This window comes from Sceloporus occidentalis, unplaced genomic scaffold (genome assembly GCF_023333645.1).
Source record: "Sceloporus occidentalis isolate IW3139 unplaced genomic scaffold, rSceOcc1.0.p SCAF_48, whole genome shotgun sequence".
Classification (NCBI taxonomy): Eukaryota; Metazoa; Chordata; class Lepidosauria; order Squamata; family Phrynosomatidae; genus Sceloporus; species Sceloporus occidentalis.
In genome coordinates, this window is record NW_028317028.1 from 3,395,386 (window position 1) to 3,420,373 (window position 24,988).

The 24,988-nt window shown below is 39.5% G+C and overlaps 1 protein-coding gene across 3 annotated transcripts in view; it reads right to left on the minus strand.

Moving 5' to 3' along the window:
• Positions 1-24,440, minus strand: part of LOC149289119 (membrane-associated phosphatidylinositol transfer protein 2-like) — a 58,180-nt gene extending 33,740 nt beyond the window's left edge. For 2 of the 3 annotated variants that reach the window (XM_089490976.1, XM_089490975.1), the window contains exons 1-4: positions 24,357-24,434; positions 4,487-4,701; positions 4,135-4,256; positions 609-842 (exon numbers count right to left, since the gene is read on the minus strand). In XM_089490976.1, coding sequence (XP_089347102.1) covers positions 609-842; positions 4,135-4,256; positions 4,487-4,701; positions 24,357-24,434 — 649 coding nt within the window. Of the gene's footprint in view, positions 1-608; positions 843-4,134; positions 4,257-4,486; positions 4,702-24,356 lie in introns of all 3 variants that reach the window. The other variant, XM_089490977.1, reaches the window with a different exon arrangement.
• Between the last annotated feature and the right edge of the window lie 548 nt (positions 24,441-24,988).

Sequence of the window (24,988 nt, forward strand, 5' to 3'; positions counted from 1 at the left end):
TTAAAACGCCAGAAAAAACTCCAAAACGCAGGTAAATGCAGTGGCAGTTTTCTTGGCGTTTTTCCTGGAGTTTTTCATCAAGAAAATAACGCAGGACAAAAACCCAAGTGGAAACCTAGCCTAAAAGTTTGTGTTTTTTGGCGGAAAGAATAAAATGACAAATCTGTTAAGGGTATACTAGAAAGCGCACTTAATGTTTTGTTTAAGTGGAACAGCACCTTCAGCTGTGTATGTTATCTATACGTATACATTTTAAAGTCACTAGAACGGAAATATTTCCATATTACTGGCAAACACATTTTAAAATGCGCACGTCATGCTCACAAAATCCCATAACGATCTCCAAACATGGTGTGTACTTATAGTGACGGCAGAAGTTTGCAAATAAGTTTGGAGTACTATGGGTTATGAAAAGAATGTCTAAGCACTTTAAACCAAAATCTATTTTATTGACGAGGCTTTTTTTCCCACTGCATTTACCTTTCTCACTAGACCAACATAATAAATTATACAGTGCTATCATGTGCTGGTTCCACAAATGGGGATTGATATATATCGATATATATATTTCACACTGCGGTGATAAAGCAGGATAAAGCAGGACTTACCAACATCATGAATGAACCTCTCAATTTTGGACTGCATGCCCCAGTAGCGGAACTCCACTTTACACAGTTTATAGGCGCACATGATGGGGCAGTTTCCAAGGTTATTCCTGTACTCCTCTATCCAGTCATCAGACAATGGACCCCTCTTAGTCTTAGAGGACTTGTAAAGCTTGGGGTCCTCTTCAGCCTTGTACTCGTGTGGTGGAATTGGATCCTTCACAATGTCAATAGGATCTGTCCACGGGTAGGTGTGGGGGGAAAAAAAATCAAAGTTTATTATAATATAAAACAATATGGGCAATGTAAAGGTTGCCAGAGTACGAGTGTATATACCATTGTGCTTGCCTCAGCACCGTTCTACATCTTTTCCTGTACTAGAATAATAAAATGTATCATCCTCGACGACAGACTTCATCTTCTAAAAGCCCTACACGGCTATGTCCATGAGAGCGCCTATTGGGCCACTTTTGGTAAGCAGAATTGGGGATGCAGGATGAACCAGTTCAGTTCAGTTTCCACTCACTTCATTTCCTTGTAAACCTGAATGTCTGCTTTGGATTATTTACGTGTGCCCTGTTTTCTACGAAACCTCTTTTGAACGAAACATCTTTAAATGTCCTTATGTATGTTCCACTTAAATGTAAAATATGCAGTATGTATATAGTAGTATTAGCAAGTGTTAAATACAGCCAAACAAAGGGAAAATCTATAAACTTGCATTTAATGTTCACATGTATATGGAGCTATAAATCAAACCTTGAAATGAAACTTCTTAGGTAAGATCGGCATCTTGCTTAACACATCATATAACGGCCAGTGCTGCTTATGTTATTTCAGGCTGAAATTGAAATTATTAGGTTTTTGCACCATCACTGTATGTAAAGCCTTTTAAAAGTTGTTGCCTAATTGTTCTCAGGGCTATCCCACTTTTACAATTGGTTTATAAGCAATATTATCACAATTGTTGTTGCATCGAAGGGTCTTACAAAAACCTAGGGTGGCTGTTTAAGGTAATGAGGCTTGTGTTAATTGTGTTAATTCATATCAAAAGAATGTGCGCTAAAATGAACAGCAGAACATCTTTTGTAAAGGTAATTCATCTAAGAAAAAAAGTATACGTGTATAATAGGGACTCCTTGAAAAGCTTCTAGAAAGATGGAGATGCGTCCAGTCAATAATGAAAAGGACTTATTGCAAAATGTCTATTTGTAAAACATTTGAAGTTAGAGTTTTAGAAAGAGAATATGTTCCTCTGTGAGAGTTTCTCTCTTTACATTACATCGAGTTAAGTCAAATAGTATTACTGGAACTTAATCAGCCTTAGAGGTGAGGTTTAGGCTCCTATCCCTTCTCCCACTGTGTACATGGGTGTCTATAAATACATGTATGCACAGGATTCAAATATGTGTTTGTATGCTTATAGCAGATACAGGATTGTAAAATCCCACTAGCACGCTCATCTTTTGTGTGTGTATAATATATATATATATATATATATATATATTATACACACACACACACACACACATATATACATATATACACACACACACTAAATAATTTTGCTTGTATGCAAATTGCACTCAGCCATAAAATGTAGACAACACAAAGGAATGAAAGCAACATTTGTGATAACAGTCAACATTTCAGTCGAGCCTCAGATCAAGATCATGATAAAAATTCTTAGGACAACGGAAACACTGATTGTTATCAAACATTTGTTGGATGGATTTGGACAAATGAGCAGTACTTCTAACAGAACACAAACATCCAAAGAATAAATACAATTCCATTTATCTGCATGGTATTTGTTGACAAGTAGCTTCTCATAAGGCAGGAATGCAATGGGACTTTATGGCTTGCAGCCGACAAATAACATGGATGCAGTCGGTATCTAGCAGGTGGAAGCACGGCAAAGGAATGGATTAGCTGCGTGAGCATTGGCGCTATCAGGCACCATCCTAAGGGATGTTTACTAACCAGTCAAGGCCTGTTGTCAATTGCTTTAAGAATCCATTTTTTTTTCTTCTAAACAATATTTTACAATTTTCAGCCACAATATGACATTTTATCTAGGCTATTCCCAGCCTAACCTTAAACTTCTATTTCTTCTAGAAGGTCATTCCTTGCATCCACCTCCTTTTCCTTAAAAATCCTAACACCATTCCTTCGCCAGTAACTACACCATTCCAGCCACCCTACTGCTAAAAAACAGTGCACTGTTACAGAAACAGGCCCCGGCCAGTGTGCTTTATCACGTGCGGTCATTAACGTCTCCGAGGTGCGGGGCGGCTCGTGTTAAAAATGAATCAGCAGCTGCCTGTGACAGACTGACTGCTCGAACATACAAAGAAGTTCTAACACCTCTGTTAAAAGCCACGGGCTGTATTTTAAACTATTTTTATTTATTCGTGCTGTAGCAACTACTGTAAACATTACTTGAGCTTTGTCTTGTTGTATTTAGTTAGAGAGCAACTGATATTCAAACTGTTTATAAAATGGTGACATTTACTACAGTGAAAGAATCTCCATGAAACCTTCAGGATTCTACTGCAGGCCCCGTTTGCTGCTGTAATTCTGGCTGCCGCCTCTCACTACATCAAAAGAATCCAGGCAGTTTTATTTTTATCATGCTATGAGAATTGGCCGCCTTATATGTTTTCTTAAGTTCATCCCCCCTCCCGATATTCCTCCCTTCTATTATTTTCTGCCTGCACTTCACCTGCCCACCCACCAGCACTGCCAAGTGGGCTAAAATTAGCCACCTGAGTTACAGTTTCCCTGTTCTAGCGTCACCTAAAGAGAGGCTAATTCAGAATTCTCCGACCAAACTGTGCTACTGGGTTCAGCTGGCTACGTCACGCTTCTCTTTTATGTCAGCATGCATTTATTCCTCGCCATGGCAACAAGCTTAAAGGATGAGGAATAACAGTTCTCTTACGAACGCCTGCCTGGGTGCTAATTAGTGTCTATCTGAATGGCGGCTTCAGGAATGAAGACATCTAGCCAATAAAAATAGTTTATCTCCCTGAGGTCGATTAGCTGTCATTAGTGGGCTCTCTCAATGATGGTGGAGCTGCAGATGGCAAAAAAAATGCAGGCTCTAATATATGTACACAGTACATATAGACAAACATGACATGGTAAAATAAATAAATAAATAAATAAATAAATAAATATATATATCAATATTTAACGAAAACTCTTAATTGCCTATTTTGGTTACTTTTTTACATTGTCACTTGTCTCTACCCGAGGAGGTACGGATCTCTCTTTTGAAGGGCTACATTCAAAAGCATAATGAGTCCCAGTTTCTATTGGTTGGGAGGTGATGCACTAGCCAATAGGAAACTGAGCCAGTGTGTTGGCTCCAGGAAAACAAATGAACTAAATACGGCTTAAGAGTTTGCAGCCCGAAGCAAAAAAAAAAAAAAAAAAATACAGCTGGATAATCCGATGTGCTGTACACAAATACAAAAATATTAAACAAAGAGTAGCTTGAAGCAGCGAGAGGACAATCACTTACCAAGCGTTGTCTGTCGTTTTTCTGCTGGAGACAGATTGAACACATTGGCGAGCTCTCCAGATTCCGTTTTATAGAAAGTTTCTATGTCGATGGAAAACTTCTCCACAAAGGGACAAGTGTATCTAAAAGTGAAATCACAAACCTTAAAACAGCTGTAATCTGTGTAATTCTATGTAACATTTATCATACCATACATAAGAAATATGACAATATTTCACATATATATACACACGCCTTTGTGTTTAAAAACATTTTATTACATGAAGTCATCTGCCCTACATATGGACTGTGCAATACTCTGTGGATCTGCGTGGCCCATCCACATTGCTGACATATACAGGCTAAGCGTTACCTTGTTCTTGTGTAGGGATATGCATTCCATGATTCTTCTTCCACCCGTAAGGCAGCCTTGGGTAGAATGGAGCGGAACCAGCTCGGTATGTGCATGCCAATGTGGTAGACCTTGTGTGTGTACTGACCAGCACCCCCAGGGCCATCTGTATATGGTCGATTTTCCAGGATCTCCACCCCACTGCCCTCGCCACATGTCTCCTCTCTGCTCTTCTTCTACAATGAAATGAAAACCAACATTCTGACATTTCAGATCTAACATTTTCTGGTTACCCCAAAGCTACTTACAATCAAACTTATCCATATCCCTCACATTTCAAATTTCAATTAAATGCAACACTGAGTAAGACATCTAGAACAGTGTATTTTATTCACACAGTTCAATTCCTACACATTATACGCAGTTGTCATACACATTATAACGAGTTTTTGAAGACACACTAAGCCAAGGACTCCAAACTCCTAGAAAGAGGGGCATCAGGGAAGGAAAGAGACACATGGGAATTTGGAGCCTGAAGAAGGCCCAAAAAAAAAGTATGCCTTTCTGCTGAAAGGCATACTTTTAGGCTATTGAACTTGACCCCTGTTTGTTTAGACACAGGGATTGGATAATAATGTAAATGTAAGCTAAAACAAATATGAGAAAAAAGGTTTCTATGAAATGAGCTGATGTCTGATCTGTCTGAATCCTGGAACGCTATAGATAGAAAGACAACATCTTTGTCATTTTTTTTAAAAAAACACTGCTGTACAATTTAAGTTAGCATTTGTTTCTTTTGTTCTATACATATAGCCGAATATCGGTGGCAACAGGAATTAAGATTTGGTTGCTTATAAACAATAGTAAATTCTGGAGTATATATATATATATATATATATATATATATATATATATATATATATATTTATTAATAGCTCATTATGAATCCAACATCATTTTAAAATGATGTATTGGCTTGTCAGTAGTTCCGTAAGCAACAATGAAATTATATAAAGCTATTTATGAGAGTGGACATTGCAATAAATCTGCAGAACTTGTGACTTTATGAAAGAGAAAAATCATTTCAGAGAGAGGTCTCTGAGTTGTATCAAAATAATTTTCATGTGACGGATTGTAGAGCGTGACATGGAAGACAACAGCGCCAAAGCATCTGGTTTGTGTATTCAGGGAGAATGGAGACTGCACTAGGCTGATCCACACCGTAACACACCATTATAATAATACTTTCCCAATGGTCACTTGGCTTCTACAGAGTGGTTTAGAAGAAGAAGAAGTATTTATTGACATGTTCTGCTGTTTGAGACACACTCATACCTACCTACACACTCCTTCAGGAGGGTGCGGGGGGGGGGGGGGCAAGGGCAGAGGTATTTGGCTCCCCAAAAAGTTGTCATTTCTGACCATAAACCAATTGAGTCACTCAGAATGCTCAAGCTCTTTATTTGGCTACATATTCAGATGTTTGTTCTATAATCCACTAAACCATACTGGTTAGGAATTTACTTATTTATTTTTTTTTTTTAAATAGCAAAACATTACAAAAGGATATATATATATATATATATATATATATATATATATACACACACACACACACACGTGGTTTTTTTACAATTTTAACTGAAGGCATAGTTCAAGTTTCAGCTATACATTTAAGTGTATTCCTTTTATTTACTTGTATTGTTTCGGACAGACAAGGTAGCACCTGTGCATGTTAAGTAACATGCTAAAAAGCAACAGGTCATTTTCTCTCGTTAAGCAGAAACACAATAGTGTCTGGTGGTATGGAAGCAGAGCCATTCAGCTTGCTAGTGTACACTGCTTATGTCACTTGGGCAGATCCTAGAATTCAACAGTCCTTGAAAAAATATATAAGGGGAAATGTACAAGGGACACCGTTTCACAAGGTTAAAGAATTATTTCTAGTTTGGGGAATTCAAAACAATAAAGATAATAATTAACTTGTCAAGCTGTTATATAGTTAGCAGAATATGCAGAGCCCATTTGTCTGGGAATATGGAAAACTAGAAAAACTAGAAACTAGAAAAACTATGACTCTGGCTTCCATTTCTTTTCTTATGTATCATAAAAATATACGTCAGCTTGTCATTAAATTGTACTGCACTACAGAATGTGCTGGCATAATACGGTAATAATAATAACACAAATTCAGTTTAGATTCTGTTTTGCCTTTTATTCTATGTGGTTATTTGTGGGTTTAGACATATATATATATATATATATATATATATATATATATACACATATACACACACACAAACTGTATATGCACATGTATTTGCTGGAGTTAAAGCTCGTTCTATGAGGGATAACAGCCACATTTTTGGCAGACACACCACTGGCAGTATTGGATATTGACCAGACAACTTATATTCCCTGTTTCCTCATCAATGATGCTTTACAATGATTATGGGCCTGTATGAGCTAGGTAATTTAGAAATAATTGAGACATTGGGTTGTGGCAGAGCATACAAGGACCAAATTCCAATAACCTATTGTTTTAATTTTTTGAGAATTAGGGTCCCTCGATTAGTGGACAACTTGTTAATAAACTAAAATATACAAAACCATCTGACAGTTTAGTTTTTACCCAGCTTTAAACACTTTTTTGACTCGGTCCAGCAATGTTTTTTGGATGAGGGCTACATCCATGACCTATATCGGTGACTACTAGACTGGTGCATTTGGACTTTCTGCCAATTTCAGCAATTCGTACAGACGTCCAAATAGAAGAGATTCATTGTTTTTTTCACTCACACTCTCTCACGTACTCTCTCAATGTTTCCTTCTTCTTCTTCAATGTTTCCCCACTTCTTCTCTTGCCTCTTCTTGTTCTTCTGTATTCTTTCTTAATCCATTTCTCTGTGAACCAGGCCTCCCGGAGCACTTCCACGAAAGGCAGAGAACTCTTCCCCAGTCAGAGGAATGGTGATGAGTACGCATGAGACAGTGAATGAGGAAGTATGTATGTTCATATGCTTGTGAGCATGAATGTCTATGTATCAGTGTATATGAGCATGGATGTGGATGTGTAAGTGGTGTGAGATGTAGTGTGTGTTAGCATGACTGGTGTGAGAGGGATGTGTGTGTTAGAATGAAAGTGTGCATGTGTGTGTTAGCATGTGCAAATTTGTGTTTTTACATGTGTGCCATAGCGTATGTTGGAGGGGGTGGCAATGATGGTACAGACACGCTGTTTGGGGGTACTGATAAGCTGTTTGGGGCCAAAGGTGGCAATCTGTGACATGTTACTTGATGAAGTTGGGGGGGCCCAGGGCAATTTTTCCCACCAGGCCCTGCGGTTTCTAGTTAAGCCCCTACACTTAGACACACACAGCAATACATGTACAGTCACACACACACACAATATGGAACATCTGCGAGTGAACTAAACAGTAAATCTGCATCTAAAAGATTTATCTGATTTAATCTAAATATTGTTGCTCCGTACATAAATACATTTTTTTGTTAAGTATGTAAAGCCACGCCCACTTTAACTCAAAGCTCAGTATATCATAATAGGCTGGAGTTATACAAGCAGGTTTTCCATATAAGGCTTGTTAGAGCCACACCCATATTACATCATAAAGCTTGGCTGGAGCTATAAAAGCAGGAGCCTGTGTGTGTGAGCTCAGAGTTACATAAAAAGGATCTTGAGTTATTTAGAAAACAGACGTCTTTAGTTAGGGTTTGGAGATCCGTCCGTCTCCCTCTCAGGCAGCACAGCACATTATCAGCTCTTGATTAATGTTTGTGTGGATCTGCCATCCCTCTTCGATCCAGGGACATTTCATTTATTTTGGTTTTATTCCGTTCTGTAGTGTTAAAGGAGCCGATCGCCTATTCAAGGGGTAAGGAAGGAATTTTTTGCTTAGAATAGAGACAACCTTTTCTCCCCCAGGTTTTTTGCCTTCCTCTGGATCACTAGGCAGGGAGTTTGTTGTAGGTTACTGGTAGGGTCTACAAGGATTTTGTTTTCCTTTTTTGCCCTAAAAATTTTTTCCTTCATTGTCAATGTACTTTTTTCTGTTATAACGTAAATAAAATGTTTTTTTTATGTAAACTCTTGTGTGTTTTCATTTGAATATGATCTTAACGTAAGAAAAAATGAGTGTGAATGGAACTCTTATGATGTCATAGCACTTCAGCATCAAAAGTAAGATTGCCTAAATATTTTCACAGCTATGGGGAGGTAATACAAAATGGCTCAGAAGAAAGAAAAATAATAAAATTCTCCCTGGGAAGGGGATGCGGGGTTAATGGGGACGGTACCCCTGATAGAGACTAAACCAGCAAAGCGAGATAAAATCAGTACTCATCAGCTAAAGGGGCCAAATCAACCCAGCTAAAACGAATCGCTGGGCTTGATTCAGGACGGTAACATAGTGTCCCAGGTAAATCCTATGTTTATTTCCAAAGCCATCCAAATGAACGATGTGGCCTAAAATCAAAGGTAGCATGTTCAGTAAAGCAAAAATGGGATAACATACCTCCTAAGTGTCCCAGTTATCACAGGACAGTCCTGATTTTCAAGCACTGTCCTGTTGTCCAATATAGCTGCCATGATTCATGTTTTATATTACATGAGCAAAAAAGATTAGAACAAAAAATCATAATCAGGCTTATTAATGAACGGAACTTTTACTTTCCTGAGAGGGTGATAGACAGCCTCCCAGCAGAAGTAATAGAGGGTAATACAGTAATGGAATCTAAACTGAATCTAACTCACATTGCACCTCATGCAAGTTAAAAATGTTTAAAATACATTTATCAAAAGATCTTTCACATTTTTTTAATGCTGATTCCTGTACCAGTTGTAAAATAAACAGGGAGGATGGAAAGCCAGTAGCCGGTATGGAAGTAGAGGTCAAGTGTGTGTTGGAAAAGAATATAGGAAGGAGACAGTGAATAAATGTTAACATACAGCATGTAAACTGATACGTGCTGATAAGTGGCGAGTCTGCTTTGTAATTTCCTGGCTTGATACTTTGGTGCTTAAGATAATGTAATAACATCAGTATCAATGACAATACACTAAACAACAAAAAATATGTGGCCACCCCTCCTAATTATTGAATTCTGGTGTTTCCACCACACCCAGTGCCTACAGGAGTATAAAATCAAGCACAGAGGCAGTCATTTCCATAGTCATTGGCAGTAGAATGGGTCGTACTGAAGAGCTCAGTGACTAGTCATAGGATGCCACCTTTGCTACAAGTCTGATGGATTAATCTGGGTTTGGCAGATGCCAGGAGAACATAACCTACCAGAATGGATATTTCCTACTGTAAAGTTTGGTGGAGGAGCAGTTCGTTAGGGTTTGGCCTCACAAAGGCTTTTTTGGCTGAATGGATACAAATTCCCACAGACACACTCCAAAATCTTGTGGAAAGCCTTCCCAGAAGAGTGTGTGTGTGTGGGGGGGGGGCAATCCCATATTAATGCTTATGGTTTTGGAATCGTTTATATAGGTGTGAAGGCCAGGTGTCCACATACTTTTGGTCATATCGTGTTATTTATGTGGCTTGCGGAAAGGAATATACACGTGTAGTGGTGTAACTATCTGGGGGCCGGGGTGACCCCTGCAACCACTTGTTCCTACTTTCTCGTGCCCTTCTCTTTCGTACTGCCTACTATGAAGGCTGCACTGGCAACGCTACCCGTCATCCTCCCTGGACGTGCCCCGTAAGCCTAAGCGTGTATATACCACAAGCTCAGTTAATGTCGTCAATCTAGTATCTGAATAAAACAAGAAGCAGACAAGTGTTTTGCCCTGCACGGCAGATCAATACTTATAGAGAACAGATGTTCTGCTAATCTCCATGACAAACGGCTAGTTGCACACAGCAACAGCATGAAAGCTGTCCAGAGAACACCACTGTAAATAGTCATACATGATGAGAACATTCATGTAGGATTTTGTTTCTATAGTTTGTTTACAGCAAATAATCAGCTTGTAACATAGAAAAATCAGAAGCCTTTTGGTGGAAAAGGGTAATTTGACCGGAATCTGTCCAAAATGCTACATATTTCTGAACAGGAATATACTTTTACATAAATTAAGCTTTCCTGCATTTGTATTTTGTTACATGGGTTATTTTACGTGTTTTGCCATATGGAATGTAATCATCTCATTTTTTCCAAGCTATCATTAGGAAGCAGACATTTGCTTCATGGTATATGTCATGGAAGGAGGAAGTTATGCGAGGTCAGTGTGTTCCCCGAGGGAAGGATATAAGTAGGACGTGCGCTGGTTGCACCATCAGCACGTGTATAACAATAATTAAGGCAGCATAAGCCATGCATCCAAGGCTAACTTTGACGTTATAGCTATGTACACACCTCAACACACCAGCAGTAGGATTGTCCTCCATATTACACCCCATGGGTCAGGGCAGAGCAGTACATACATAGCAGTTGCAGTCTCACTAGAACTGGACTTCTGGAGTGCTGCCATATGCATGCTCCATCCTCTGGGACAATGACATGAAAAACTAGTTATCGATGGGCATTTACCCTCAGACATTCATGAGTGTTGCAGCCACCAGAATATTAGAGTTGTTTAGTTGACTTGTAGTCACTTAATATTTTCTGATGACTCCTTAAATGCTAAATGTAAGTGGCATACCGTGGCCCATTACAAGCGCCCACACTGCTGTCACGCGCGCTCTCATTGACAATTTACTTTGCTTATTTGTTCATCAGGAAAAATACATAAAATAGATTAGAACACAAGAAATCGATTTCAGAAACTATAAGAAAGACTCAAAAAAATATTCAATGTCAAAAGCTATATGAAAAGTTAGAAATGGGTGAATGAAAAAATTGTATGAATAGCTTCTGACGCAGGTACAAGCAGTAAGTGGGATGCCAAGATGTCAGGAGGAAAGAAAGCCATTGTTTCTTATTAAAATTTGCCAAGATAAGCAGCAATTATTCTATCTATAAACCGGTTGTCACCAGGTATTAGGTATTAATTTGAGGGCTTATTTTGGTAGCCTTATCTACAAAAATCTCAGATAACAAGTAACTAAAAATAAATTATGTTTTAGGACTGTAACTTGATTTGTAAAGTTAAAAAACAAACAGAGTTTAGGCCTAGATACACCAATATCACATTATGACCACATGCCTAATATTGTGTAGGGACCCATTTTGCAGCCAAAACAGACCTGACCCATCGAAGCATGGATTCTGCTAGACCTCGGAAGGTGTGCTGTGGTATCTGACGCCAAGAACTGAGCAGCGGATGCTTTAAGTCCTGTAAGTTGCAAGGTGGGGCTCCATGAATTGCACTTGTTTGTTCACCACATCCCACAAATGCTCATTTAGATTGAGATCTGGGGAATTTGGAGGCCAAGTCAACACCTTGAACTTGTTGTTGTTCATCCCTAAACCCTTCTTGCTTTGTGGCAGGGCGCATTATCCTGCTGAGAAAGGCCAACACCATCATGGAATACCATACGTGTCAAAGTAACATCCACATGTATAGCAAGCCCCAAGGTTTCCCAGCAGAACATTGCCCAAAGCATCACACTGCCTCCGCCGACTTGCCTTCTTCCCATGGTCCATCCTGGTGCCATTTGTTCTCCAGGTAAGCGATGCACCCTCATCCAGCCATCCACATGATGTAAAAGAAAACGCGATTCATCGGACCAGGCCACCTTCTCCCATTGCTCCGTTGGACAGTTCTTATGGTCATGTGCCTATTGTAGGTGCTTTCTGCAGTGGACAGGGGTCAGCATGGGCTAAGCAGCCCCAGCCTTCGACCCCTGCTTGCATCAATGAGCCTTGGCCAACCATGACCCTTTTGCCCCACAGAGCTGCAGTTTTGGAGATGCTCTGACCCAGTCATCTAGCCATCACAATTTGACCCTTCTCAAAAGTTGCTCAGATCCTTAGGTTGCCCACTTTTCCTGCTTCTAACACATCAACTTTGAGGACGTCAGGTTCACTTGCCGATTAATATATACCACCCACTGGCAGGTGCTATGATAATATCATCAATGTAATTCACGTCACCTGTCAGTGGTCATAAAGTTATGGCTGATCCGTGTATTTTATACTAACAGTAGTATAGGCAATACATAAGACAATATTTAATTTGTTTGGTGATCATTGTTTTTGTTTTGCCTTTTAACACTAGTTAAAACTTGGTTTGTTTCTTTCTAAGGAACACTTAAGAAATTAGCATACTTAACGTTACCGGTGCTTTGCCACCTACTCTGCTGAACCTTTTTGTAACTAAATGATTTGAAACATCATTCCTAATACTGTTGAATGGCCAAACCCTTCCAAAGTATAATTGGGGTGTAATTGTATAAAATCAGAGCCAGCAAAGACAATGTTACAGAATTCAAACACAATTTTGGGTTAGATTGAGTCATCATTGTGTTTTTGCTTACCTTACAGAGATCTGCTGAGGATAGGTCTAATTAGACAAGGAGATCATTTGTGACAGGTCTAATTACATCCTGCTTGTCTAATGCTAATTGCCTATTTGAGTTAATAGGTGCCTGGAATATACACTACATCACCAAAGGCACTGACCATTACCAATGGGCAAGTCGGTCCTTGTGGCATAGTTTGGAGATGATTTACTGCATCGGGACCGTCCGACCACCGAAGTAGTAATGTATTTGGCTTTTAGAGAGCTCTACAGGAATATGCACGGCCGTCTGTCAATCAGTGTGCATAATAAAGCGAGGAAACCGTGTCACAAATTGAAACCTAAGCAGTCATTTTAGGAGAGGAAGCAAACACAAGCGACATGCATTGATAAGAGGCTGGCACAGATGAGTAGTGTAATACAGGCAAAAGAAACACTTTTATATTGGAAAACTAAATCACTCTTCTATGCCACACAGCATTTGTATACAGAAAGAAAATGGTATATAAATAGCAGCTAGCTTATCTCGTTTCCTGCAAAGAACGAGGTAAAAAGTGTCGTTCCCCCAGCTATTTTCACTAAAATATTACATTTTAAAGTATATGATTAACAAGAATCTCAGCATAAACAACATGATGTGTAGGAGGTATTTAAAAAAATATTTAGATTAAAACATTAAGGAAACAGTATGATCACTTTAAATTCCCAGGATCAACAAGGCCAACATGGCTTAAAACAGGGGTCTCCAGCAGGTTGTCCACCATCTACCGGAAGCCACTGGAGTAGCAATAAGCATGCTAGGTGGCTTCAGAAGTACGTGGTGCATGTACCACAACTAATGCCATGATAGAAACATTTTGTTAATTAAATATCCACAATTTCAATCTCTTTTGGGACTCCATGAACACTATATAAAAATGTGGAGAGAAGCAATGCTATAACCAAGAATCAGCCAAGCTAGAGTTTTAAGCTTCAATCACGTGGAGCAGCCACAGCTAAATAATAATGCGACAAACACCACATTGGACTGAATGTCATTTTACCCTCATTTTGTTTTCAAGTAACTAATGCGAGTAAGGTCTCCAGGAAAGCAGCCATTATGAATGCAATTGTGGACCCACTCAAAGATCGTTATATGGCAAATATCATTAATGTGCTTCGTTACTTATTAAACTGAAAATATAAAACTGCAAATATGTCTGTTAGGTAGCTAAGTGCTTTCTCATTATTGTGTTACTAAGTGTTCTTTGTTTACTTACATGGTTTGCTTTGTGTCTTAGAATTCAAATATCAAGAGAAGGCAGTGGGGGCAGTAGGTACCATATTGAAGAAGAATCTTCGCAGAGGCTGAATCTTTTTGGAAGATGGGCTGTGGTGTGCAGTTACCAGAAGAAATGTTAAGTTCTTTCATTACAGAACCGGGTTTAAATCAAAAAGAAACTTGGATTCTTTATCTTCAGGCTTCTCCTTTATAACATGCATGAGGTTAGGGGTTGGAGAATATGTGGGGAAATTTTAAATGCCAAAAACAAATTTTAAAGTTGCAAAGAAAGAGCTACCTATAAAGAAGGGGGAGAGAGAGAGAGAGACAGACCGAAATATCAGTTTTTAAAGCTATGGCTCCCACAGTGCAGAAGTCCGTCCTGTTCTGCATTGGACGACACCTAACCGTACCAACTATGAGTCCTGGTGCACATTCATAGAACCAAGATACCGATAAACCTTATGCAGGTTGACGGCATTACAGTTTTATCCCAGTGCTGCCTACCCACTTCTCAAGGGACACCCAACAATGGCTTTCAAGATCTCAACACAAGCACCACTGATGGTACAAATGATTTGCTGGGTCTGAAAAAAAAAATAAAAAAATAAAACAAATATATATATGTATGTATATATACCGTGTTTCCCCGAAAGTAAGACAGCGTCTTACTTTCTTTTTATCCCTAAAAGCCCCACTATGTCTTACTTTCGGGGTATGTCTTATATTGGGAAAATTTTTTCGAATTTAATGCTTTCCTACCTTTCCTTTCTTCTTTCAGCTTCTTTTCCTCCTCTTCGCCAGTTCTTGTCTCCTTCCGGGTCAGAGGGCACGGACAGCGGTGGGCGCGGCTTCAGTGTTGTGCGCCGGGATCTGACAAGAAACCCCGGCGCACAACAGCTGTTGCCGCGCAGATCACAAGGGAGCGGTATCGGAGGTCATTAACAGACCTCCGGCTCCCTTGAGTGATTTTAAGCCGGGTTGAACCCGGCTTAAAATCACTCAAGGGAGCCGGAGGTCTGTTAAAGACCTCCGATACCGCTCCCTTGCGAGCCTGCTCCTCCAGCGGCGGACATTACTGTCCGTCTCTGGAGGGGTGCCGGGTGCCGCAGGTTGGCACCCCCTGGAGTGTGGCGCCCTGTGCGGTCGCACACCCCAAAGGTCGGCCCTGCTCTAAGGGGCCGGCCTTAGGGGTCTGCGGCCGCACAGGGTTTAAATAAAAACATCGGGGTTTTTTTTCAACTTTATTTAACATCCTCCATGTTAAATAAAGTTAAAAAAACTTTATTTAACATCCTCCATGTTAAATAAAGTTTTTTTTAACTTTATTTAACATGGAGGATGTTAAATAAAGTTAAAAAAAAAACCCCGATGTTTTAATTTAAATCCTGTGCGGCCGCAGACACGTAAGGCCGGCCTTGGTGGGGACTTCCCGGCCCCTTAGAGTGGCGGACCCGGTCGCAGGTGCGGCGGGCCTAAGGGGCAGGCGCCCCTTATGCCCTGCGTTAATGCGGCCGTAGGCCGTAGGCAAATCCCCCGTGTTTCCCCGAAAGTAAGACATATGTCTTACTTTCGGGGTACGGCTTATATTAGCTGACCCCTCTGAAACTCCCGATACGTCTTACTATCGGGGGTGTCTTACTATCGGGGAAACACGGTATATATATATATATATATATATATATATATATATATATATATATATATATATATATATATATATATATATATATATATATATATATATACAGTTTCAGTAAACAAAGTGGACTATATATATCTCCCCACCATATATTATATATATATATACGAAAAATGTTGTGAAAATATTTTTTGCATAAAAAAACCAACACACTAGACAGCATGTGATCTAAAATGATTTTGCACTGAAATCCTGGAGATTAATATTACTGAAGACTTCTTTTGGAGCCTTTTTCCATAGCTGAAGAGAGAATGAATAAAGAACTGGCTTCTTAGTAACAGATATCGGAAATCAAACAAAAGGAAAAATAATAATAACTAGGATTATGCGGATCAAGCACTTCAGTGTACAGTGTTGGATTAACCCTTTAATATTTATATCTGCATTCATCAGAGTAACAATCTAATGGGTTTTATTTATTTTTTTAATGGTCACAGATCCTTGTATAACGCCACTACTTTGTGTCGTGTCTTTCCATTTACTGCTTTAACCACTTCAGCCCCATAATCACATCTTCTGCAAAAACATTTACCCCGTTGTAAACCATTAAGGACAATTGTAAGAAAGAATTAACTATAACTTGGTTATCATTGTGCTTACCGATGGTGATACTAAGGGATTACTGGAAGGCTTTATATTTAGATTGAACTTGTATTTTTAGGTGGAACATCCTCCCAGCAGAAGTGGTAGAGGATAACAGAGTGAGGCAATTTAATGGAGCATGGGATAGGTATAGGTGGCTATCCTGAATCTTTGAGGGGGCCAAGGACTGATTAAGGTCCAAGTTGTTAAAGCAGGAGAAATGGGCAGACACGGTGGGTTGAATGTGATCTGTCAAATTCGATGGTTTTATATTTAATCATTATCTGTACTTACCAATATATGCTAGACAAGGTTTCAATTAATAAACAATGCATTTACTCCCCTTGTATCATTTAGTAATTAAAGGCTTACTGAAATATTCATTTCCATGTTTTGCTGTACTACACTTTCCATGACCCCTGGCTGTTCAAGGAGCTGCAGAGGATCTTATAGGAAATGCAGTTCTGCTACTTTATGGCCGCAGGTCAGCCTTACCGGTCTATAGTTAGAGGCCTTTAGCCTACTTGCAACCTTGTAAAGTTTACATTTGCATGTGCTCATACTTTGGGATTACTCATGTCAATTGCGACTGGGTAATGGATCGGTAGGAGGCATAGCATGCATATCCCTTAAGCTCCTTTATATGCTTGGCTGTATGCCATCTGGCCCATTCATCACATTATGTACTTTCACTTATAAGGGTTCCTGAAGGATTTGCTCCAATGTAAACAGATCGGTGTCATTGTCTGGCTAACCGATACCAGTTGAATACCCGCTGTTTCAAAACACACACACTGCCTATATTTGTTTCATAAACACGTGCAACATCCGCCGCTGCACTCGCAACCAGCGTCTGCAATCAAGCAAGTAACTCCAAAGTCCACACTTCCCCGTAACATTTCCTAGGGTTACTGACATATAAGAACATACTGTACTGATAAGACAAAATGTACCTATACAAAAAAAGAACATGGATCCATAAAAGTCGGTTTCTGGTGGATGAGTATGATGAGAATTGTTGTACAAATTGAGAAGACTGTCAATCTCTGCAGTGGCAGACACTCAAGCAGGTAGTTATGTTCTCAGTAGGGATGGGCTGATAAGGAGATTCCGGGGTTACAGGTTTAACTTGCTTTGAACTAAAAAGCATGCATTGAAGATAGGCTGAGCTTTCACAGGGTAAGTGAGTTGAGTGCGTGTTGCGTGTCTGGATATGTTGTTGTGTGTGACTGGGTATGTCTGCATATGTTTGTGTGTCTAGTCACGTTAGTGTGAGGGGTAAGTGTGTTACAGTCTGTATTGATGCGAGTGTCTGGTAGACATGTGCACGGTAACCAAAAATTACTTGGGCAAAAATTCGGAGGCCACTGTTTTAACAAATTCTACTCAGGAGCAGTATTTCATCAACTAAAGCACAGTCACACTGCGCGCATGCACCGTCAAATGCCTAGTTTTCACCAATAAATTTAATAACAATTGCTTTGTTTTTACCAAGGTTATTGTGGATGTCAAGTATAGAAACCAGGCCAGATTTAAAAAGTAACAAACAATATCTCTCACTTAGTTTCATATATTATTTTCACATGTATGTAATCAGAAATCACTACATACATGGGCAGACTAGACGTGCTGAATGGTTCTTGTCTGCAATTGAATTGTATGTTTCCATACATTTGTCTGGTCTCTTTATAGGGGCACTCATGTTAATTTCATTTAAACTGTGTCTGCTTCACCATGCCTTTCTCCCGGAGATGTGAGAATGTCCCATGTGCATAAACGTGCCAAATAGGTTGTGATGTTGAATTTTCACTGGTGTCACCAGTCACTTTGCGGAAATGACCCAACAATTCTGGGTTACTATGGAACAATCTGGTTAAAAGCTGACACGACGGCAGCATTCCTCCCCTCCGTTAATAAGAGACTTTTATAACGTGTCAAAACGTGTGCTGCTGTAGATTCCGGATTCAATTGAGCCGAGCAGAAATCTGACAAGTTATCATAACAGAAGGGGAAAACATGTACTTCCAAACAGACAGTCTATATTAAGGCATCTTTTGGCTCAGATTGATGAGAATGTGGGCGAGCAACTCAAAATATATATTACCAAATGAAAAAGAACGCTAGCTCGTTAACCCTATCCCTCCTAAAGGCGACTGCCTTATGTACATTCTAAATATTCTGGAAAAACTTTAGCGTTCTTCAGCAGTAGTATAATAAGCATCAAAAATTAAACTGCAAAAGGCTACAAATACATAGTGTAGTACTAATCTACGCACAACAGAATATATTGTGTGCTTTATTCTTAAGAAGAAAAAACTATTCTCCAAAGGATCTGCAACTATATTTTGCATGCCGTAAGCAACAACGGGCATATAGCTGAACAGAACAACGTGCTCATTATAAATTGTCTGTTAAATATAGTCCTTGGCCTCAACCGTAACAGCGCTACGGAATCTGCTGTGTTTGGGCCTCTTATCGACAGTGTCATTAAAAAGTATACTTAAGAAGGGTCTTTAAGAGCAATGCTACCTATTCTTCCAGCAAAAAACCTTAAGACTGCATAAAGCTTCTTTTACAACAATTTAGAAGTTTGAAAAACATTTTTGGTGTCAACCTTTTTACCACGGGGTGCACTGTTCTACTGGCATCCATGGCACATGTTTCATTTACACCCCTTCTGTCTTGAAGACCATCTGTCTCCTGATTACTGCACTTCTTATGAAACTAAAGGCAAAAATAGAAAAATTAATCAACAAATTTAGAAGAGGACGGCAGCTGCATGCTGCTTAGTATGATGGCAAGTAAGAAGTGCCAAGTGTAAGATAAAGTACAAGTAGCAGAATTGGAAACGTTGCAGCCAATCGCTGAAAGGAAGGGTCCCACAGACTTCAATCTTTCTGTGTATGCAGGGGCGGAGGGAGAGGTGTTTGGTGGTCCCATCAGGCCCAAAAGAAACCCCTCATGAGCCAACAGTGGAGTTGGCAATAGTATCCTCACATGCATACTTTTGATGCTTTTGATGGAATGCATCTCCTGCAAGTCTAACGTGTGTGTGCGTGCGTGCGTGCGCGCAAGAGAAAATCGTATGGATTTATTTCCTAAATCTATACTGCTCTCTTCTGCATCCATGACTAATATAGGGTGGTTGGTGCTAAGATTTGTGTGACCTGCTGATAAAAGATAGAAGACAAAACAGATCAGTCATCATTGCACTAAAGATATAAGCCAGAGATTGGGAAGCTGTCAGGTAATGACATCCACTAAAGTTGGATTTATCAGCACATAAACTGTTCTGCAAACTCTTTACAACTAAAACAAAACATATAATAAAGACAACTTGGGAGTAATAGACTTAGAAAGGACAGTTAATCACCTAATGGAAATTTGGTAAAAAAAAAAATTCTACTCTGCTGACTTTAACTCTTTTATGATTAAATTAACAATTAGGAAACATCACTGGTAGTAACATTGAATGTCCAAATCCTTCCCAGACATAAAATTATTTGAGTTTGATTTTGTTTCATTCGTAATTTTGCAGGGAACATTTAAATGTCACGTGACACCAAAGTAGTTAATGAAAGGTTGTTGCTATAGAAAAAAAGCTTCTTAGAAGTTTTTTATGTGATTTAACCTCCAAAGAAAATATAAAATAACAGACTGCTATTGTTTATTTATTTAACATACTATAGGTGCGATGTATGTTTAGCAAGGAAAAATTCTACATCATAGCTTAATATAAGAAAATGATGTAAAAACACACTAAGCAATGAAGTTGTTGAAGCATCCTGCCCTGGCGGTAGTAATAAATTAAGAGAAAATGTTACTTAGATGTCATACAGAACAAACCACACATTGGAGTACGGGCTCTGCACGGTGTGTGTTTACGCTATCAATCGTTAAAGCCACAGTGTACTTTCTGATTTACCCGTATATACCCATCTCTTCCACGGGGTTATGCTTCTCTGAATCCCTTAATACATACAGAAGGACCTATAGTCATCCCTCACAAGTATTTCTGCACTAATTGGACGAGGGGGATGCAATAAAAAAGAACTGAGCATCCTTATCCCTAAATCCAGGCTCAAGTAGAGCTCACTTCCTAAAACCATACCTGCTTTAGCTAAAAAACAAATAATATGAGCACACTGTTCGAATCATAAAAGATGCTCGGAGCGCACGCATTATCACAAATACAAAATCACTTGATGTGGGCTCAGCTGCCAGTATGAAAAACAAAAATAAAACAATAATCAAGGGAACATATTAAAATTAGCTTGAAGCGGCTGCCTCTTCCTGGAGCCAGAATCAGCCTGGGTTCTGTTAATGACTCCTCTGTGTTCATTAGTTCCGACATCACGTTATTGCATTCATTCTTTCTCTTCTTTTGTGTACGGATACAGATCAAGAGATGGGGCCTCATACCAGTATAGCCTTTTACTGAACACCAGGGATGTATAAACCTAATTTCCTTAGATTCCAGACACACTTGTGGCCCAAGCAACAGTATTTGAGATACTTTTATATTAATAATAATTAGTGGCTGTCAAACTTCACTGAAACACTAGCATAAAAAGGGGTGGCTTTAGCAGCCAGGAAAATGCAAGCAGGACACTCGAGAACGGCAATAAAACCCCTGCCATTACCAGAATTCAACAAAAAAACTTTGATAAGCAACCCCTGGATAAGTTATGGACCGGACAGAAGGTTCCTCGGGATTTGTACAGCTTTGAATCAGAGGAATGGTTTTAGTACCAGCACAAAGTATGGCGCCTAAACGCGTTAGGATGTTTTCCCATACCTTTTTCCAGCTGTGACGGTGTCTGTGTTTGGCCATGCATATCCGTGACAGCAAAAGGGTGGACACACCAAATATTGATTTAGATTTTTATTCCGTTCACTCACTTTACATTTTGTTAAATTACATTAAAAAAAGTAAACCACTGACATATCTATTTTAGAAAACTTACTGACTTTACAGACTTTTTTCAAAAATTGACATGTCAATGCTAAAACTTTGGCACAGGACTCCATATATCTGCTAGAACGCAAGACCCCTTTAAGTGATTCACTGGCGTTCAATGGGTAAGTTAGGTGCAAGACTAATTATTGGCATGCGCATGGTAATACGCAAGTTATTAATTGTAATTATACCCCATGTGAGAAGACTCCATAGAGATTCTGTTGAAACCTCTAGGGCCATGCATATCAATGGACTTGACCCCCTATTGACTTGACTATCACCAGTAAGTGATTACAGTCTGTACCTTTTGATTGCTATATTTAATCACTTTTGTTATACCTATAAGATTATCAAAAAGTCTTCAGGAAAAGAAAACCGCTTTTGAGACCTGGGTTCAGCGAAGTCAAGCTGTTCTAATACCACCTCAATTCCTCATATAAACACTGCCCCACCAGAAGATCCCGACTCAGGGACAGCCGCTAACCCTTCTCCTTCCTTCACCCCGGCCCCAAACTGTAACAGAAAGCACACTTTTAGATCATCTGTTACCCTGGAAACCCGAGTGCATGAGGAATCCATCGGGTTTAGCTCAGGACAAAGCCTGCCGCACGCCCTGCACACACCAGCCTGCGCCGCACATAGTGATGTCAGCCGTAACCATGGAGCCCCGCAGCTGAGGCTCGCGCCTGCCCTTTCCAGCGTAATGTGCATCCTTCATGCATGACACAAGATGATTTTAATCTAATTAGCACTGTGAGAGGGTGTACAGTATTTGGTTTAACCCTACCATGTTTATAGACCCATCATACCAAGTATTAGAAGTCCTTCTCAGGCTGGGTGTTTGTATTCTGATCTTTCTGGGCATTGAACACATTCCTGCACTGCAGGATTATGCACGTCTTCCTTCAATGATCTAAGCACAATGAGTTAAGTGTCACAAAGGCATCTATCTGATGAAATCCGATGTTAATATGCATTACTGTACCAATCAAAACCTATATAAGCTTGGTTACTGCGTGAATTTTAACCAGTTACGGTAACCACTTCTTTAAAGTCTAATGAAGCCTAGCACGTTTATATGCTTTTGCATGTTCTACACACAAAAATACTACTAATTATGACATATACTCTTTATAACATGACCTTTGCTTAGGGGAAAGAAAAATACTGCAAACTCCTCTGCATGATGGGAGTTGTAGTCTTCAGATCCGGTGTATAGCTTTCAGTTTACATACAACTCCCCACAGTCAGATTCTAGGCTTTAGGACACCTCTAACTATACTAAGAAGACTCAGCTAACACATATGACTCAGATATCTAAGAGGGCCGGTTCATGTACAAAAAGTCCATTTATAGACCAACATATATATCCAAACCTCTCTGGAGGTACAAACAAAGAAGTGAGAGCTCCATGCTGAGAAGGCGAGAAATGAAACACAAATTATACATTTATCTAACAAATGAGAATCATATTAAAGTCCTGAAAAAGGGAGCATCATTTATCTCCACTATGAAATGTGATTGTTTCCACTGGGTAAAAGATACTCTTCTTAAGAAAACAAGCTCTCCAAGTCTTTTGAGAATAAGGACATAAAAGAGGCTCAGCAGATTGGTCTTTCCATATCAGACTATCATTGTCTCAAAGACCTTTGGGCTTCAGAAAAGGAATCTAATATGGACATGGAAACTTTTGTACCCCAGTAACTGACTTTACACCAAACATCACGTTTACCTCTCACATTGACGACTATCCGCATAGTAGCCTTTTTGTCCAAATGGTTACTAGTGAATTAGAAGCATTAGACGGGTTACCCGTTCCATATAATTTATCCCTCCTGTGAAGGTAAAGCTTTCAGGGAATCAGCATAAAATAACAACATTGTTATTAAACCAGTGGAAAGCAGGTAACATTGTCATTTTAGATCCAACAATACTTACAGATGTGTAAAGATATTCTATCAGCGGAAGGGGATATAAGAGATTGAGCAGGGACCCTACAGAGGAATAGCTGCTAGAAGTGAAGGAGCCCCTACTGGATGCTTATCAGGTGCATATTCTGGCCCAAGGGGAATAGAAACACCTTCTACTAGACTTGGGCGCTAACAAAGTCTTTGTGATTGTCTTTGGGGGGGAGGTCTTCTTATTCCCCCATTCCAGAGTTAGTTTCAGGAGAATATTCGTATATGTTTTTCGTATTCGTTTTTCTCTTTGTTTTCTGACGGTTTTCTTATCTTCCTAAGTCTTCCGTAGCATAGCAGGGTTTAATACGTGAATCGGTAGGATGGCGGCAGAATGAAGATTCTTCGTGTTGTGTGTCTTTGTCTTTGTGTACGTTTATCCTCTGCTGTATTTATTTGTTTTACAGCTACCACTGGGAAGCTATTTCAAAATGACTTTGTTCTAGACTGTAAATATACTACAGCATCTCAGCCCGGTGTCATAATAAACTCCACAGGTATTATATATTACAGCTTTCATGTATGGAAAATTAAACTTCACAGTTAATTTACAATCCAGATTTCCCTTATGGAATGTTAAACTCCACAAATTATGTATAGTACAGCAATCCTTCCTGGAAGAGTGATATAGAACATTCATCTATTCTATGGTAATATAACAGCATGTGTTAAGAAGATCCACAAGAAATGGATATTTTAGTAAAATATGCTACACATTGCATTCCTTGAGTAATAGAAACCCCAAGGTCGGTAACATACAGCTCTTCAGAAATAGTACAGCTCTTCTCTCTTCTGTCTGGTGTAAGGACAGATCATCAGACAAGATCTTCTACAGCTACGCTGTCTGGTGTAAATATATAGTATATGAAGCCATCCTCCTGTAATACACTCTGCAAGCAATGTATACTACTGTATGACACCACTGTGTAAGAACAGCCTCTACGATTAAGTTTTCAGCATTCTAGTCTGGTCTAAAACACATTTTTAAACTTCAAACCTGAATCATGTAGAGCTGGGCAATACGATATTCCTCCACGGTCATAGGAAGCGGGATGCGGTATTCCTTAATCAGCATCTTGAAGACCAAATCTTTGCTTCTCCAAAGCTGCCAGAATCAGTCACCACAGGAACGCAGCTTAAAGGTTTTAAAAAGCCACCAAGGAAGTCATTTGGAGGAAACCTGAAACAACACAACATATAACTATTATATTGGGACACCTGACCATTACACCAACAGGGACTTTTATGATAGTGTATTCTAAATACAGATATTAACATGTAGTCCCCCCCCTTTGCAGCTATATCAGCTTCCACTCATTTGGGAAGGCTTTCCACAAGATTCTGGAGAGTTTCTGTATGATTTTTTGCCCATTCATCCAGTAGGGCATTTGTGAGTTCAGACACTGATGTTGGACAAGAAGGTCCTGGCTCGCAATCTCAGTTCCAGTTCATCCCAAAGGTGTTCAATGAGGTTGGGGTCAGAGCTCTGTGTTTCCCACTCGAGTTCTTCCACACCAAACTCATCCAACCATGTCTTTATGGGCCTTGCTTTGTTCACTGGGGCAATGTCTTCAAATATCTTGGTACGTCCATTTGAATAGGCTAAGAATCCCACAAACTCTCCAGAAT